The following is a 17,717-nucleotide window of genomic DNA, read 5'->3' on the forward strand; positions in this document are numbered from 1 at the left end:
CAAGTTCTGCGGTCGTATTCGACAATCATTATTGACGTGCGGTACAGCGTCTGTCGCAGTCGTCAGAACGCGAAGGAGAAATTTTCTTAAAGTTCGATGGTTTACGCTGGGATTGGAGCTATTATCGAAAGAGAAAAATGAAAAATTGGAAAGTTCTAACGTTCGAAAGAAAAATTTATTTTGATCGGGACAGACAAATTGAGTTAAGAAAATATTATAATGAACAAACAAAGAGAAATTTGATGTTCGTTCCTTGGAGAGATTTGTAATGAAGTGAACGGGCTTTGTTTGAAATTGATTGATCGGTTAGTCTTTCGTACATGCCAGTTTAAAGAGTTATTAAACCAGGTAGTTTAAAAAATTTATACGCAACAAGAAGAATTGAAATAAAGGAAATTAAATTTGTACTGCAAGATTATATTTGCATTTTAGATATTAAATAATTTATAGTTATAATTCAGTTATAATTTATAGTTAGCAATTCAGTAACTTCTTCCAATTTTCGCTACATATTTGATGCTACTCTTTTTTGATAAAATAAGGAAAATGATTTTAAATTTATGTTCTTTTGCTTTACTATTTTTAACTATTTAATGGTCGGAATTTATTAAAAAAAAATTAGGTCAGGTTAGGTTAGGTCAGATTATGTTGCATTAGATTAGGTTAGATTTGGGCCAACTATTCTTTAAACGTAACGAGGTTACATACTTTCGTTCATTCAAACGCGCGTTTAAATAAATTTACTAAAACTTAACCCAACCTTCTTTGGTAAACGTTAAACATTATGTGAACTAAACTTAAAAACTAGCATAAGTACATCTAAAATACATCTTTATTTAGTTTGACGAAATATGGAAGAAATTTTAAAATTTGACTCTTCCTGAATAAAATAATAAAACGTAGGTTCATTTCTCGAGCTCCCTACCCATTGAAATTTCGTATTTTGAGGATAAGAGAAAGCTTAAAAAAAAAAAAAAAAAAAAAGAGAATTACATAGTGAAAATTAGGGAAAGTCTAATATAAACCGCATAATTATCAATCATCGTTCTTTCACAAGTTGCACAATCTAGATCCCTGTCCGTAGCTAACCAAAAAAACATCTTAGATAATAAAATTAAAATCAAAGGTAATACGTATAAGAATAACAAATTTTCTCTTGGCGATGAACATTATTTTGCCGTAGTAAACCAGTAATGCAATTACTGGCATGATTTCTTTTCCTGATTATAGCTAACCTCGCCTTCCCTCAAGAAAAGTCGATTATCAACGGCTCAGCCTGCTTTTTCCTAGGGAGAAAGGGGGATCTTAATTATTACGTCATGATTTATGCAATTTGTTAATAGAAGCTTCTTACGTAATTTCAACGTGATGAATAGATATTTACGGAGATCCCCGTGGTCGCTATCGTGCTCGTCGTTAATCATACCGTCATTCAGAAATTGAGAAACGAGAAATTAAGGTGATTCGCACCATTCGTGGGGCTTCTTGCTTGTCACTAAACTGGGGATTTTTATACGTTTATAGGAAATTTAATTTAAGATTACTTTTATCCTTAAAAACGAATTTTCCGATAAATTGCTGTTCATTCACTCGGGATAAAATCATTCATTATGGTAAAGACAGTTTACGTAATTCTCTTAATTCGACACGTAAACGTGCAGCAATGGAAAGTGCCTATGATAATCTATTCGAAGACACGTCAAGTCGTATAATTTATCTGCAAAGTGTAATTTGCTCGCGGGCATTGTACGACCAACAGTCTCGAAGATACCTACCATCGATATTTCCTGTGTCTCTTCGCACGCTCCTTTTCCTCCTTGGATAATAATCATTGTCCTTCGGACAGTTCCATTTCGAATTCCTGCAATTATACGCTAGATGTCGTGATTGGATTGGACTGCACTACTGTCGCCGTTATCTACGTAATTCCTGGCAGCGTGATTATTAAAATTATGGAAGATCACCCTTTCTAAAGTAACTTTTATCAAAAATATTTCGTATAAATAGAATACAAATTATCGTTCGAATTTTATTGCAGAAACGATCACCGACGTTCCTGGAAACAAGATTGTACTATACTTTCTAATTATAGCAAGACGGCGAAAGGATAAGAGATATATATAAATGGAAACTATTGGAATTTTCTTTCTGATTATATGGGATTTATAAATTTATGAATAAAACTGAAGAAATACGTTGTTACTACTAACGTGGATTTTTATCCTATTATCTGGAATATCTGGAAGCACAGGAATACACAGAAATCGCGTAATATGTACAAATGTATCGTGTGCTTGATGCAAGAAGTGGCATTGTCGTATTTTTGCAAAATTGAGTTAAGCCCGGTATTGAGTTTCTAAGCGATTATATTTTATATAAAAAAAAACGACAGTTTCAAATTCTATCTAGGAATCACTATAATGGCATTTGTTGAAAATTTTTCATAAAATAAGCTATCTGCTAAAAATACCAAAGTCAACATAAAAAAACACGAATAGCATAAGCTTTAAAATTGTCTGTTTTTGTATTAGAAAAGAAATTTGAAACAGCAGAAACTTTTCTGTCGGATGTTATTTGAACATGAATTTTTTAACGTATGTTTAAGTGTTAATATCTTAACTTCATAAATACTGACGTTGGTACTTCTTGCAACAAGCCACAGATATAGAATATCCATAGTACTCATTATGATATTTAATAAGTAATGGAAATCTCTGTTTAGGTTCCATTTTTTCATTTGTCACCATGAAAATTTGCATAAATATCCGTCAGCCTAACGATCATCATAATCGAATCATCATAATCATCATTAGAATACTACCAAAATTTCAAAATGTTTCATACTTCATATGAACCAGCCTACTAATTCATACAGTTGGGGACAAAGCTAAGTTTCTATTCTTCTAATCTTCTATTTTTATTCTCCAACTGTGGACTAGATTATCCAAAATATGTATTTGTATCGTCGTTGGAAATATGAAACGCATCAGGAGCCGACAGAAAGTTTGTACAACGAAATGCGAGAAATAGAATGATGCAAGGTCGAGGTAACCAGATGTTCCTATTTTGCAATATATGAAAGTTTGTTCATTTTGATAATCCTCGCTTGTTGCAGCTATCGTCTTACCAAAACATGTTATCGGTGACGCCCCCCATTCGAGTCTGGACTCTCGGGAGAAACATCTCAGCATGCACACCCCTTCAACTTCCAGATAAATTCCGATAATGATTGCGTTCTTCGCTACATTTAACGACCAATCTCCCGTTCTTCTCAACAACTGTTCGATTCATCAAGTTCCCTCTGTTCCAACGGCTATAAACATGTTGTCCATCAACGATACCCGCCACAATGTGCTTCTCGTTGTTTATTTATAAAGTCAGTTCGAAAACAAGAGGCGGAATGGGTCTCTTTCTATCGATTTTTATTCGAGGCTGTGCATACATGGCAAGCTTTCCTTCCTAGGCAATTGCAAGATACTTGTAGATGCTATTTTGGTAACTTAAAACGTGCTAAGCATATTATATTAAGAAAATTCTTAGCGAAATTTAGGAAAGATCCATCGAGAATTTGAATTTTTGCCATCTGTAACTTCGTCAGTCTCTCCTACAAAAATTTCTCATCTTTTATCGAAAATTAATTCTTTCAAATAGCTTTTACAAGCTTCTAAAGTATTTCATTTCTTGTTTGTGTCTTCTGAATAAGTTTTATAAAGACTAGAACAAATAACGTTGAAATTGCGCTATGTTCAGTAACTCGAGATAAATAGAAATGGAAGTGAACATTCCATGACTCAAAATTTCCTGGATGTACGAGGTTAAGTGTTCATCTCATTGAAGAAAAGAGACTTATTTTATTAACAAATATTCAGTTTGATTCTCTAAGGATAGTATTCGTATATTTGAATGTTTTATTATTTGATAAAAATCTATAATAGAAATTAACGAACTTTTGGACAACCCTATACTTAAACAGGTGTCTTTGGAAATACTTCTGAACAAATTTAAAAGAATTTTGTCAACCATAGGACTTAATTGAAAAGAATTAGGAAGAATTTCATAACTTCTATTCTGTATTTACCTTACATGTTGGTTAGCTCAAGTGTATCTTTTTTCCTGGTTTGTAGAGAACAGATAAACAGTCGTGGAACCTGATATCGCAAGTAGGTAGCGGTGCCTCTTCAAAACCTTGGACAACGATAAGTCTTGTTTCCTCTTTCCTTTAATCTTCTCGCGTTTTGCTAAATCCATTCAAATTGAATCTGTAACTATTCCTCTAACATGATTTCTATTTTAGGGAGCCACCTGTTTCCTTTCTAATTCAATTCGAAGATTCCTAACCTATATTTTGACTACTTTCTGGGGGAGGGTATAAGTAAGAAGAATTATATTATATTTCTGCAAATTCGTATTTTTATAAAAACAAGTAAGGGTGGTGTACTTACTAAATATTATAAATACATAAGAATTCGTAGTTTATAGTAAATATTGTATCAGGTTGTCCCAAAGGTTTCTTTCGTTTTCTAAGAAAATAATAAATGCACAACATTCTTTGTTTATATTATTTTATTAAATTTTATTATTCCAATAGAACAAAATGGATCATAATATTCTATAATATTACTACTAGAAGAAGAATATTCTTTAAAATATTTTATAATATTTTAATATTCTACATAAAACATTTTAAAGTGCAATGTAAGATCAGATGTCAGAATTTGGATATACTATTAGAATCTTAGGTAAAAGGCAGGGAAGAAATAAAATTGATTTGCACTGTTAAAATCATAAGGAAAAGACTGCAGTGTAGAGAATATTAGCGCATTTATCGTGTCGAAGATCTCACTTATACTCCTTAGCCTGCCTACCAGATTGTTACATGTACAATACATATAGACGAATGGCGTCGGTTGCACTTGTTACACCACTGGCAGAATGCAAACAGTAAACACTAAACTGCGTGGTTTGTGCCTTTTATAAATAGCAAAGAGCACTACTCAATGGAGACGGCTTGCGGTCTGTATTCGAGAGTACATTATTAGAAAAGAAGAAGCGTGACAAGGTCGGGCACTTGCCGAGACATGCTTTCCGTTTTGGCAACGGCTACGATGGACTTTTATTCGTTGAAAACAAACAAAGAATTTCACGCGAAAGATCACGTCCAGCACTTCTGAGCTCTCAGATTACATAAAATCTAATCTAAACAATGATAAAAGTTGTGTAAGACGTTCGAAGACCTTTTACAACGCCGGAGAAAACAGAAAGTAATCGAAGCGGAAGATTTCGATGAGGGAAGGAAGGAACGCACGTGGTGTGCTCGATATTCTTAGAAGTCGGTTGCAAAACCGCTTGGCGATCTATAGCCCTTTGTCGGCCACTATACCTTCTTTCTTATACCTTCTAATTGTTATTGTGCCATTGGAAACCATCATAAAATGCGTTCTTGCCGATACGGACGTAGTGTTTTAATTTTAGATCCCTTTGCTTCCATACCAAGTGGTGGAACGGCGTCTTCTAAGAAAGATATTTCAGTTCAAATAAACGGATCGTTCCATTCCGTGTTTAGAGAATGAATGGGACGGGGAGACGCGGTTGGAAGCCATGAATCATTCGCGGAAAACTAGTTCTATGCTCTGTTCCGTGTTTCTTTACACAGATCCTATATATATATATATATATATATATATATATATATATATGGGCAATGTAAAATAGAATAAGTGTCTCTTTCGTTTGAAGGTCAGTTTCTCACACCACGAGATTTTTCATCTGCTATGGTAGAAAACAACGGTTCGATCAATAGCGTAACCTGTCGGGATGAGAAAGAAACGATAATACTCTGTCGAGATGGAAGATAGCCCTTGATGGTTTCACTGGAAACGGCTTGGAAGAGATAATGACTAATCTTGGTCTTCTTTTAATTGCTACTAGTCCCGAGAACAATGAGAAAGCTTATGGGTGGTCGTCCTCTCAGGGGAGAAGTAAAAGAAAATCCTTGGTTTACTATTTATGAAGATTCTTTGTCACGTCATCTTTTCTATCTTACGCAACTTTACTATGGTGTGCATATACTGTGTCTACTTCTAACATGAAGAAGAAATTATCCTCATTGAACTAAACTAAAAACAGAAAAGAAAAAAGGCAGTCGATCTTCTTATCTGTATAAGTTCAATTTTCTCAAAAATGAAGCGTTGTACGAAAAAATATTTTTGCCTTATTTTTTCACGTAGAATATACTGTATAATAAATTACTGTAATACATTATTGTAAATATATATTATTATAATTAATACTAATGTATTTTGAATAAGTATTAAAAGTAGAGAAAGTAATCTTACTAGAAAAGAAGAAAGAAATTCGTGACTATAAATAATTGGAGACTCGGTATTGTCTGTTTCAGACTTGGTGCGGTGCACGAACGAACCCAACGTGTCGATACCTCAACTGGCGAATCTGTTGATAGAACGGTCGCAGAACACGAACTGGACGGTCGTTTTTAAAGCTCTGATCACGGTGCACCATATGCTTTGTTACGGCAATGAGGTAAAGGCCCCGTATCTGCAATGCAGAACAGGATTCAGGAGTACTCATGAGTGGCTCTCCCGATAAAGTGACTTCTCAAAAGCAATCAGACGAACTTTCTTTCCCTTTGCCTCTTGATAAATGCCAATTTAGGAACGATATGGTAGCGAATATCTGATTACTTAATTGTAAAACACGAGATACAATTGTACTTCCATATCCTTTTTAATTGGCTCTCCATTATGATGATTTTCTGTTACTTGAATATTATGCTTTATCTTATTCTTAAAGTTCACTGAATTTATGATAACATTTTATACTCTGATAAATTGAATAAATGTTTAAAGTCACTTAGCTTTTAACGTCCCAATAACCTATTAAATGTATTTATGTATTTAATATACTTAACATAAACATAATATTGTTTGCAATTTTTAAGGCTAAATTGGAAAGAACTGTTGGCATGGAATTTTTAATTGACAACATGAAATAGAATGTTTGGAGTATTATTTACATTTGTCGAGAGGTTGTCTAACTCATTTTGGTTCAGTAATGAGTTGAAGAGGGGAAGTGTCGTCGCCCTTGTCAGTCGCCTGTGCGTGAATGTGCTCGGGGTCGAATAGCATGAGTCCGTGACCAGAGTCTAACATTTACGGTTTGCACATGCAATTCAATAGAACAGCAACTGTAACATAGTCATTTCCTTGGACAGAGCCACAACGGCGACAATAATGCTAGTAATGCGAGCAACGATCTGTTTTAAAATATTGCGTACATTGTTCGCCATAATTCGTCATGGAACTTTAATAGGATATACTTAATCAATTTTTTAATTATTTCTATTATTTTAATAATTTTCTTAGAAATTATTAGATATAAGGAATTATAAAAATTGCGTGTCTCTTTTGAAATAAAATTAGTTGGTTACTTTAACTTATGTATATTGTTAAGAGATGAACAAAGTGTACATAACAAAAAAAAAAAATATATATATATATATGTATATATCAGGTGATCCTAAAAAAAAAAAACTTACAAGTGCAATGACCTTTCTGTTGCAGAGGTTTACACAGTATCTGGCGTCCAGTAACAGCACGTTTCAACTCAGTAATTTTCTCGATAAAAGCGGCGTTCAAGGTGACCACAATGTTTAAAAGAATCTTCTTGCATTAACTTCTGCCGAGTGGTTCAATTAGATGGTCGATTCCGGTCATCTCCCTATCAATGTTCATTGCTCCTTATTCTTTTTATCTTGACAGTGATTTTAAATAAATTGTAGTATTTTATTTAAAACGGTCAAATCTCTTGAAAAAAGACGTTGCAGTATAAAGTATGAATATTAATAAAGTAATGAATAAGAATTAAATGGAAGTTTGCAAAAGCTGTGAAATAAAATTTTTGAATTATGTTAATACAAAAATGATGAGATGTAAAAAATTATGGGAGAATTATTCGAATTCCAGATATTTTAGAGAAATTTTTAATTGAATTGGATTTTAGCTATATACATTAACCGAATGATAATCGCTAAAACAGCTATTAACGAGTGAATTTAATTAATTGATAATTGTATGGTTTACTTCAAAATTGCAGGGGATTAATTTGATAAATTAAAATCGCGTTAGACAGTGATTTAATTGAACCATTATCCAGGTAGCATGAAATTATTTTTGTTGTTGCTTTCGTCTTATACAATCTGTATACTGTATAATCTATTAACAACTTTACCAAGAAGTAAAAAGGATACATCCGAATGCAGCATGCACGCGAGCACATTCGCACATAAAAATAGTCTCATAAACTTTAGCGATTCAACACCTTAATTGCAATATTTTATTTTAAAACATAATAAAAGATTTTTTCACTCCTTCAAAAGGATTAAAAATGTGAAAGCTAATTTGCAGCTAAAGTATTAACATAATTAATATCAAGATATTGTCAAAATCGAATAACTAGTTATATGTATACATATAGTTAAGGTATAACTGTTTCTAACAATACCATCGCCTTTATTCTGGAATCAACAATTTAATAATAAGTTCTTCCTGGCTAACTTCCTACCATTATGCAGCTATGTATGCGTATCTGGCATTCATCTATGATTTACTAACCTGGAACTAATTTTCTCTCTATTTGGGCACAGCAGGAGCTCGTATTGGTGAGTTAAAATATCTTTCGATTTCCTTTCTCTGTGAATGTTCTTTCTGTATTACTATCCCTAACGATAACTTAATATTCTGTTTAACACTTCACAAACAAATTGGATAATAAAGGAATTCTGACCAAATTTGAGTCCTAAATAAAATTAACAATTAGTCTAATTCCTAGTTACTATTTATTGATGATGTTAAACTGTACAACAGGAAATTGAAAAATTGTATCTTCCGTATTCCAGACCATTATTTAAAATTTATGACGCCAGTTGTGTGATTAAGTATCATGCAATAAATTCCCTGAGGAAATCAACATTCTACTTGTGATTTCTAGCACTAATTAAATTGACATCATCGCACATTTCTGCTGAAATATGCGTTCAGGTTTCATGTAGGAGGTGAAGATGAATGTGTTTATAATTTGCGTGTCGCACACATTTTTCACGTTACAGACTGAAAGCGTGTCAAGATCGATAATTCTAACAAAGTCTATGCCCGCTTTCATTTGCATGTACTCAAATTTTGCACTTGCACAATTTCAATTTTCAGTTCATCTTACCTCCTTTGGGAAAAGACTGGATGTTTATTTGTTTTATTAACTATATCCTGAAATTTCTTTGGATTCTTGTATAACAATATGCACAAAGGATAAATTTATCTTCTAAACTGGTCTTTTTTCTGTCATTAGGCTATGACATGTCACCATTTATTAGGAGATACGCGAAGTACCTCAATGAGAAGGCTCTTTCTTACAGGACCGTAGCGTTTGACTTTTGCAAGGTGAAAAGAGGGTAAGAGATCAACTTTGATTAATAAAAATGAAAGAAAGCTACTTGTACTTGTAGCAAATGATTTATTTTAAAATTGTGTTTTAGGAAGGACGACCGTACTTTGCGCACAATGAACGCTGAAAAACTGTTAAAAACCTTGCCAGTTTTACAGTCACAGTTGGATGCTCTATTGGAGTTCGATTGCACCGCTAATGATCTCACCAACGGTGTCATAAACATGGCTTTCATGCTCCTTTTCCGGGATCTAATTAGATTGTTTGCCTGTTACAATGATGGCATTATTAACTTACTAGGTAGTATACTTACAATTTAATGTTTTCTATGTCATCTTTTGAGAGAAATACTTAATTGTTGGTCCTAATTTTAGAAAAGTATTTTGATATGAATAAAAAGCAATGTCGCGAAGCTCTGGACTTGTACAAAAAGTTCCTCATACGAATGGATCGGGTGGGTGAATTTTTAAAGGTTGCCGAGGTAAGTTGAATTAGCTTTTACGTATGAATCGCATAATTACGCTCCAAAAATTTGTTGAGATTAATTTTTGTGCTTCTCCTTAGAACGTTGGCATTGATAAAGGAGACATACCTGATCTAACAAAGGTAAGAAATATATCTCAATTGGACTTAAATAGCGTAAAGTTGAGTTCTATAAGAAAGTATATTTGTGAAATTTTGAAAATGGACATTTCTTAGGCTCCTAGTAGCTTACTGGATGCGTTAGAGCAACATCTTGCCTCCTTGGAAGGAAAGAAGGGATCTGCAGCAAACACTCCAACACAGTCTGCAAGGTGTGTTAATTATAATTCGTACAAACATATAAAACCTATGTTAACGTTCAAAGTAGGATTAAATTCACTAATTCTAAGGAATATTTTGCGATTTGTCTGTTAACAAAATGTTATACAAGATACGCATATTGTATAAAAATGCTACGAATAAGGTATTTTCACTTGGAAAACAATATTTTCTATAGAATTATCATGGTTCAAGAAACACAATATCGCATATTTAGGCATCGAATCCTATCAGACTATTTCCTTTATTACTATTCTATTGCAAATTCAACGCAAAGATGCAAATCCCATTTATCATCCAATCGTTAATCATATTACTCTCCTCGCAAAATGTTTTGTAAATTGTAGGGTAAAAGGTAATGTTGGCGTTTCTTTTCTATTGCTTGAGAACGTGCGCTTCTTTTTTCGTTCAGGAGATTCTTTACTTCTTTCCTTCGTTTCCTTCGTTCTTCATTGTCTTCTGTTTTGCGGGCTATAGTGTCAACTATGTTTGGTATCAGATCAGTTTGTTATTGCTTCTTATGATTTCTAGAGATTTTGTTCCAAGTCTTTTACGGAAATTTCACTTAGCTTATTGCTCAAGAGATTACATTTTATCACAGGCATTTTTTAAAATAGTTTATCGCCGATTATTGCACGATTATCTATGTTTCTGTTGATTCACGGTGTGATCACCATCTCGGTGATATATATATATAATTTTTAATCACTTGCGGCGAGAGCGCTTAATAATATTTTAAATCTCGTTTTCAATATAAAATTAAGATACGGTATTTTCCAGATAAATGATCGCATTTTTTATTAAGATTTCTATCCTGATTAACCGATCATAAATAGATCAGTTTTTGGATCATTTATTCGGAGACTATTTATTATGTTTTCTGTGTAATGAGCTACCAAAGTTCGTACAGCAGTAACAACCTTTATAATCAACATTTATTTCCAATTAACACATTCTTTAAACAATAAAATAGCCAATTTTGAATATAAAATTAAAAGCTAGGTGATATTTTCTTGCACATATGTCGTCTGTATATAAGCGTGCGTACCGTAGCAGTAGCAAACGAGAAAGTGTGTGCGTGTGTGTCTTTTTTTTCTTTTCCCTTCCTTCTTTTTCGTTTCTATTGTAAGACATGTTAGGTAGTATTACTCAACTTAATTGCTTGTGTGAGTTCATTTGAAAACGTATGTAGTGAAAGATATATATGTATAAAAAGAACACATTAATATCTGTGGATAAAAGAAGGAAAGCTAGCGTTACGCATGTACAATAATTATATATTTATGGAGCATATCTGTATGTACGTTTGTGTGAAAGAGCACTGAGTAGCTGAATTTTTTACACATCGTTGTTATCTTTATACGTACTACACTGTTTCTTTTTTTTTCTTTGTCTTCTCCTTTGTTTTCAATGATCAACGTTCCTTTTCGCTCCTTTTTCGCTCCTTTTTCGCTCCTACGGCCACACTTATCTTCGCTGCTGAAAATGGCTTTTCTTCCTTTTTTCCTCCTGTGTGAATCCACACCACTCCATCGACACACATCCATCGCCCAATCATTACCCGAGCAGCAATAGAACGAATGTAAAGTCGGGAGTGTCCGCCCTGTCTTCCACCAGTACTGCGTTTGGAACAGCAGCCAGTAATAATCGCCTTGACCACGCCGGAAATGGACATATCGATGAAGCACTGCGGCAGCAAGCCCTCGCGGAAGAGGAGGCTGCTATGAATCAGTACAAGGTACTGAAAGATTTTTTATTTGAAGACCACATGTGAAACACGTGATAAGCCACATTTCCTGTCTTTTATAGAAGAGCAATTTTATAATTCAATACGTTGTCAACCAATTCCACGTCAAAACTACCTTTTCATTTGATAATCCTCTTGAACATTTCAAAGATATTGAAGATATTAATTATGCCGCTTAATATTAATTAAGTTAAGCTAAGATAACAATTATATTAATATTATTCGTTTCTTATAAAACATTAAGGATTTATTATCGATTTTCGAAAAGCTTATACTTTTGGATCTATCGTGTTATTCTCTTCTTCAGCTATTTCATATTAAAATACTTCTTTTTAACTACCAAGTGTCATAAAAGTCATAAAAACCAACAATTTTATATGGATTTACCATATTTTTCCATGTGGTCTTCATTTATTGTAGTTAGATTGTAAGATTAAGGGTCTCAGTTATTATAAAAAACTATTGGTTCCATAGCTGACCCGATTCCCTTATTCTAGGCGAAAGTACAATCCCCATCGAGCGGACCTAGTACGAATCCATTCCTCAGTTCACCGACCAACAATGCTAATCAACCAATAGTAGATCTATTCAGTTCACCATCAACGACAACGACAGCTGAAAGTCAGGTAACTAGGAACTTTCCTCCTTTTAGAATACATAATGTCCTTTGCCTCCATGATAATTTCTTTATAAATTACATTTTCTTGTTTTCAGCCGCAAAAAGCGTCAGACGATTTGCTCCAATTAGCAGGGAATCCTTTCGCGGATATGTTCGGAGCGCCACAGTCTGCAACTGCATCGACCACACAAACGCAGAACAATATGTGGATGACTAACGGTAACGGTAAATATGAGTATTTTATTTTATGTAATTTAATTAATTATGTTATTATCGTATCTTATAATAGCACAAAAAACGATACTAAACCTTTTATTCTCTTTTATTTATTATCACTGTACATTTTTATTTGGCGATTATTGTACGATGATTATGTTCTTTATGTTATTTCATCGGTCTGTTTTTATTTTTTGATTTGTAGGTTTCGCCGCAGTGCCCCCAGCAAATAATAACTTTGTTACAGATAACAGTTTCTCTTCCGTATTTGGTAATCAAGACTCGAAATCTGGTGAGTACTTGATTCGACCTATCTCGCTGGTTTACGAGATAAAGATTTTTAATCTCTCACTTATCAAGTTAAATGCACTGTATCTTCTTTCTTTCACATTCACACTGTACATGTATATATTCATCTCTTTTTATGGTGAAGGATTTCTTGCTTCAGATTTTGTATCATACCTTTGCATCTTACTAAATCGTTTAGATTCATTGACGATGCCTGGGCAAGTTAATCCTAAAAGAAGGTTGTAGCAATATGCCAAGAACAATTCGATTAAATTGAATCTTTGGATACAGTGAGTAGTTTTTATTTTGTGATCAATCTGAGAATGAATTTTTTAAAAACCTTTGGGGTTAACCTCTCAAGTATCATAGTATTGCTAATGTAATAAGAGGCATTGTTATTTAAAGAATATGAAAACTATGGAGAAGGAGTACAATAAATCACATTCCTGCTTTTTACAGGAAAGCAGTTTTAACATTTAGTATACTTTCATGTTACCAAAATTGTCTTTTCATTTGGTTCTGGAGTTAAGTATGTGTTTTTCATTCCTTTCAAAATTTTCGAAATACTCCTCATTGTAACATAAAAATATTGCAGATATGAAAATGTTGCTTCTCTTAATAATTACAATTTTTAACTCTCGACTTAACTTTGTCAACTTATTAGATACTTTTAAAGGATTAACATCTTTGAAACTAACAGATTGTTTTAATTTTCAATCATGCTATATTAACATTCTCTTGTTTGATCATAAAGTGGCATTAAAATCAAAAATTCATCAAAATTGTGCTTATCGTGTTTTTTACCTGTGATCTTCATATGCGAATAACGACCATGCTTCTTACTACAGATCCATAGACTACACGATGTAACAATAAAGTTTACCTTTTCATACAAAATTCAACAAGCTTTCATTGAGAAATATATCAGAGTATTCTATTAATCGGCCCGATTCAAGAACTTTATTGTCAGGCACGTGTACAGTCACCTATAGTATCATCTTCAATGCAGCGTGCACGTGTTAGGACAAGGCACGACAAGTAATGTAGTCAGAAAGCATATCAGACCCTCGCGAGTAATATGCAATTAACCCCGCATTGAGAAAGTGAAAACGCTAATAATCGATGCACCTTGATTTCTGCGCAAGCTGGTGCTCCAGGAACGGCCGGATCCGTACCAAATCCTTTTATGTCCGACTTCCCTTCCCTTGGTTCCCAGTCAACGCAGTCAAACGCAGCCGCTTTCGGTCTCTTCGAGCAGAGTGCCGCAAACGTTGCCGCTAATGTGAGCGGTGGCGATGGCCAGCAACAAGGGCAGATCGGCGGAGACCTGTTCAGTGCTGGCGGCCAGGCAGATCTCTTTGGGGGCGACTCTGCAGTGCTCAGGACCGCGGAGGGTGTCGCTGGGGACGCCGCCGCGGAGGCGGCATCCTCTGTGACTCTGACCTCCGGTAAGTCCACTGCCACGCCGCCTCCCAGACCGCCGCCTCCCGCGACAGCGATGAACGGTACACCTAGACCAACCTCGCCTACAATGTCCGGAGCGGCAGCTGGGAAACTATCCGCTGGAACGTCGAGTACCACCGCCGCCGCTCCAAGTAAGAGCGCGTTCGACGATCTGAATGATAGCATTCGTATGGCACTGGGCGGGTCTCCGTCAAGACCGGCACCTATATCTCAACAACTACCAACCGCCGCGCAACAAGCACAGCAACCTCTGCAGCAGGGTTTTGGCATGTTCGATATGGCTGCAAATATGGCTGCCACCGGGCAACCGGTCATGCCTGGAGGGCCGATGGTCGGCTACGGTATCCCAACCCAAGTCCCGGCGGGGTACGGTTCTCCGGCTAAGCAGCCGACCTCAGGTGACGGGAATGTATAGATGACTATCATCAGTTTGCATGTCAGAGGAATCAGTGATGCTTTCCAGTGGCCCTCATGAGCCTATGTACTCTTGTGTACCTTGTGATTAACTCTTTCACGCCAGATGTTACATATAAGCAATGTTGTACTTTAAAATGAAGACTACAGAAAAGCATGATAAGGTGAAATTCTATTTTTATAATATTTGTATAATTTTTTGTGGAATCTATATTTCATTATCAAGAATTTTCTATCAATATTGAATTTTACTAATTTTATGTACACTACCATCCACCATAGTTGAACACCTGGCTTAAGTTGATCAAAAATTAATAATAATAATAAAATAATACTTTTGGAAGAATGATAGGTATAACGGGGTTGTGATAAGTGCATCTATTTTCATTAAAACTGGTTCTAATTTTAATACGGTACATCTTCCTTATAAAGACAAAAAAGAATATTTTCTTAACGATTGACCAAAAAGATCTTTGCTTCTATAGCTTCCAAACATTTGGTTGTGAAAGGATTAATGTTTGCGATATTTTAGTGTAAAGAAGGGGATCTAGTAATTTAGAGATAATATAAAGAAGTGAACCAATCTTGCATTCTTAATGTTTTAGATTTATATAATGATATAATAATTCTGGAATAATATAGAGAGGGAAACCAAATTTGTAATACCAGTTTCAAATATGTCACAAAAGTACAAGCTCAGGGATATACAGCATCAGTGATTTGTGTATCTGTTCTTGGTTCGTGAAGTAGATTTTCACTGAGTTGTTCATAAAAGTTGATTATTTGATGCGTTTGTAATGCTTGGATGTATACCTGCTGGTACTGGCATGATGTCTTTGGAAAATTTTTACAATTTATTTTTTTGGGGAATGTAGAGGTATATTGTAAGTACTACCTGAATTTACTATTTAATTACCAATGCGTAATATATCCAATAGATTGTGTATATATTTGAAATATTCCTTTTTCTTTACATTTCTCTCCTACTATTTTTAATTTTTTGCAGTTGGATATTAATAAGTCGATATTTCAAATTAAACTGCAAGGAATTAAATGACTATATATTGTAGATTTATTCCATATAATACAATGATAAATGAATGACCTTTAGTCAAGATAATGATACACGTATTCGCACTGTATACTCTGTTAAAGTAAAAAGCATGGCTTTTTCCAGAGTTATGTACTTGCAAATGTTAGAAACTTCATATATAAAATTATAAGGGATATATTCTTTTATTTTATTATAATTTATCCCAGTTAATTGCAAGTAGTTCAATTTTACCATCTTGTTTATCGAAACCCATGCTTTTTTATGTTCAAAAGTTTGGTCCTTCTTTGTGTATCATTTAATGTGCAATAAGAACATGTAACCTTGGGTTATGCTTTATGGGGCTTTGGCTGATGTAGATGTTGCTTAGGTTTTGACAGTTTGGGCATGATGCTGATGCCTACCACTGTAGCTGGAGATAATAATATTTCAGCAGCAGGACAACAGCAGAATGCAACATCCACTGGCAAAGTCCTGACTGGAGATTTGGATAGCAGCCTTGCTAGTCTTGCTCAAAATCTGACAATCAACAAAAGTGCGCAGCAGCAAGTCAAGTAAGGTGTACAAAATTTTTTGAAAGCTTGGTCTTGAAGACAGGAAAGTAGTATTTTTGTTTCTTTTAGGGGTATGCAATGGAATTCCCCCAAAAACGCTGCTAAAACTGGTGGCTCAGCTGGTGGATGGACACCACAGCCTATGGCAGCTACGACTGGTGCTGGGTATCGCCCAATGGTGAGTTCAATGTGGTGACCAGTTCTTCAGTGCTATATCATTATCAGCACGCTGTTGTTGGACGTGATATCTTTGTTGTCAGGGTATCACGACCCCTACTATTCTTATATTACATGTCAGATATCTTTATCTATTCTCGCCATTTGTTACTGAATCACTATCAGCATGCTGTTTTTTATCGTTATAGGATTATTATTTATTGTAAATAATTATCCTGTAACCATGTCTAATAAATTATCTTCGTCTTCGGACTTGCGACACGATCTTGTTTAATTCGTTTTATATTTCTAAGCATAAATGTAGTCGATAAGCGAGTTTAATGTCAGGAAAACACTTGCGAGTAATTTACAACGTTTATATGACCGTAGATTATCGTAGCACGCTTGCTTTATCGCTCACTAAGCTTTCACATAATCAATGATTACGATAGATCCTTGTCCTTTTTAATACTCTGAAACACTTAGCTCGGTTATCGTGTTGCACGTTTGGATGCACTGTGCATTATTTTATATTCAAGTATCACTGTAACACTAAACACAATTATTGAAAGTTCACAAGATAAACATCTTAAATATAAAGTACACTAGACTTCCTTTGAATTAAAATAAATTAGAATTGTAAAAAACGTTGACCACCTTAGTACAGGGTAAAGAGGAAATGAATATTAGAATATAGAAAACATATTCGTCGATCCATACACTTAGGTATACAATGCATGCATGGCATATGGCATGCTACCTGCTGTTACAGGGACAAGGAATGACGCAACTCCCTTCAACTGCTATGGGCTTCCCTCCCCACACTGCACCATTGGTAAGTTCTAGTTTCCATGGAATCAAATATGGTAAAAAAAAAAAAGAAGTGAACTTATCGCTTGATCAAAGGTTTGACTTCACATTGCTGTACATAACAAGTATTGTTACTAATTT

At 34.5% G+C, this 17,717-nt stretch overlaps 1 protein-coding gene and 1 long non-coding RNA gene across 29 annotated transcripts in view; one reads left to right on the top strand and one right to left on the bottom strand.

Moving 5' to 3' along the window:
• LOC126874770 (phosphatidylinositol-binding clathrin assembly protein LAP) overlaps nucleotides 1-17,717 on the top strand; it is a 32,051-nt gene that overhangs the window by 8,164 nt on the left and 6,170 nt on the right. For 3 of the 25 annotated variants that reach the window (XR_007693011.1, XM_050637172.1, XM_050637159.1), the window contains 16 exons: nucleotides 6,398-6,540; nucleotides 7,581-7,656; nucleotides 8,663-8,677; nucleotides 9,361-9,463; nucleotides 9,548-9,756; nucleotides 9,831-9,937; nucleotides 10,021-10,062; nucleotides 10,156-10,250; nucleotides 11,827-11,995; nucleotides 12,502-12,630; nucleotides 12,719-12,848; nucleotides 13,045-13,131; nucleotides 14,273-14,989; nucleotides 16,427-16,610; nucleotides 16,680-16,788; nucleotides 17,539-17,601. Coding sequence is in view for 24 of the 25 variants with exons in the window: in XM_050637172.1 (XP_050493129.1) it covers nucleotides 6,398-6,540; nucleotides 7,581-7,656; nucleotides 8,663-8,677; nucleotides 9,361-9,463; nucleotides 9,548-9,756; nucleotides 9,831-9,937; nucleotides 10,021-10,062; nucleotides 10,156-10,250; nucleotides 11,827-11,995; nucleotides 12,502-12,630; nucleotides 12,719-12,848; nucleotides 13,045-13,131; nucleotides 14,273-14,989; nucleotides 16,427-16,610; nucleotides 16,680-16,788; nucleotides 17,539-17,601 (2,378 nt within the window). In the remaining variant the exon portion in view is untranslated. Of the gene's footprint in view, nucleotides 1-5,795; nucleotides 6,058-6,397; nucleotides 6,541-7,580; nucleotides 7,657-8,662; nucleotides 8,678-9,360; nucleotides 9,464-9,547; nucleotides 9,757-9,830; nucleotides 9,938-10,020; nucleotides 10,063-10,155; nucleotides 10,251-11,826; nucleotides 11,996-12,501; nucleotides 12,631-12,718; nucleotides 12,849-13,044; nucleotides 13,132-14,272; nucleotides 14,990-16,426; nucleotides 16,611-16,679; nucleotides 16,789-17,538; nucleotides 17,602-17,717 lie in introns of those variants that run through there. The other 22 variants (XM_050637173.1, XM_050637169.1, XM_050637163.1 and 19 more) reach the window with 21 other exon arrangements.
• LOC126874811 (uncharacterized) lies at nucleotides 815-5,578 on the bottom strand. Of its 4 annotated transcripts, none has more exons than XR_007693023.1 (3): nucleotides 4,443-5,578; nucleotides 3,128-4,356; nucleotides 815-1,861 (listed from the first exon to the last, which is right to left on the bottom strand). It is a non-coding gene; the product is annotated as an uncharacterized LOC126874811 (long non-coding RNA). The 4 variants fall into 4 exon arrangements; XR_007693022.1 differs by having other exon boundaries at nucleotides 3,128-3,459; nucleotides 4,084-5,578; XR_007693021.1 differs by having other exon boundaries at nucleotides 815-1,500; nucleotides 1,776-1,861; nucleotides 3,128-5,578.

This window comes from Bombus huntii, chromosome 16 (assembly GCF_024542735.1).
Source record: "Bombus huntii isolate Logan2020A chromosome 16, iyBomHunt1.1, whole genome shotgun sequence".
NCBI classification, from domain to species: Eukaryota; Metazoa; Arthropoda; class Insecta; order Hymenoptera; family Apidae; genus Bombus; species Bombus huntii.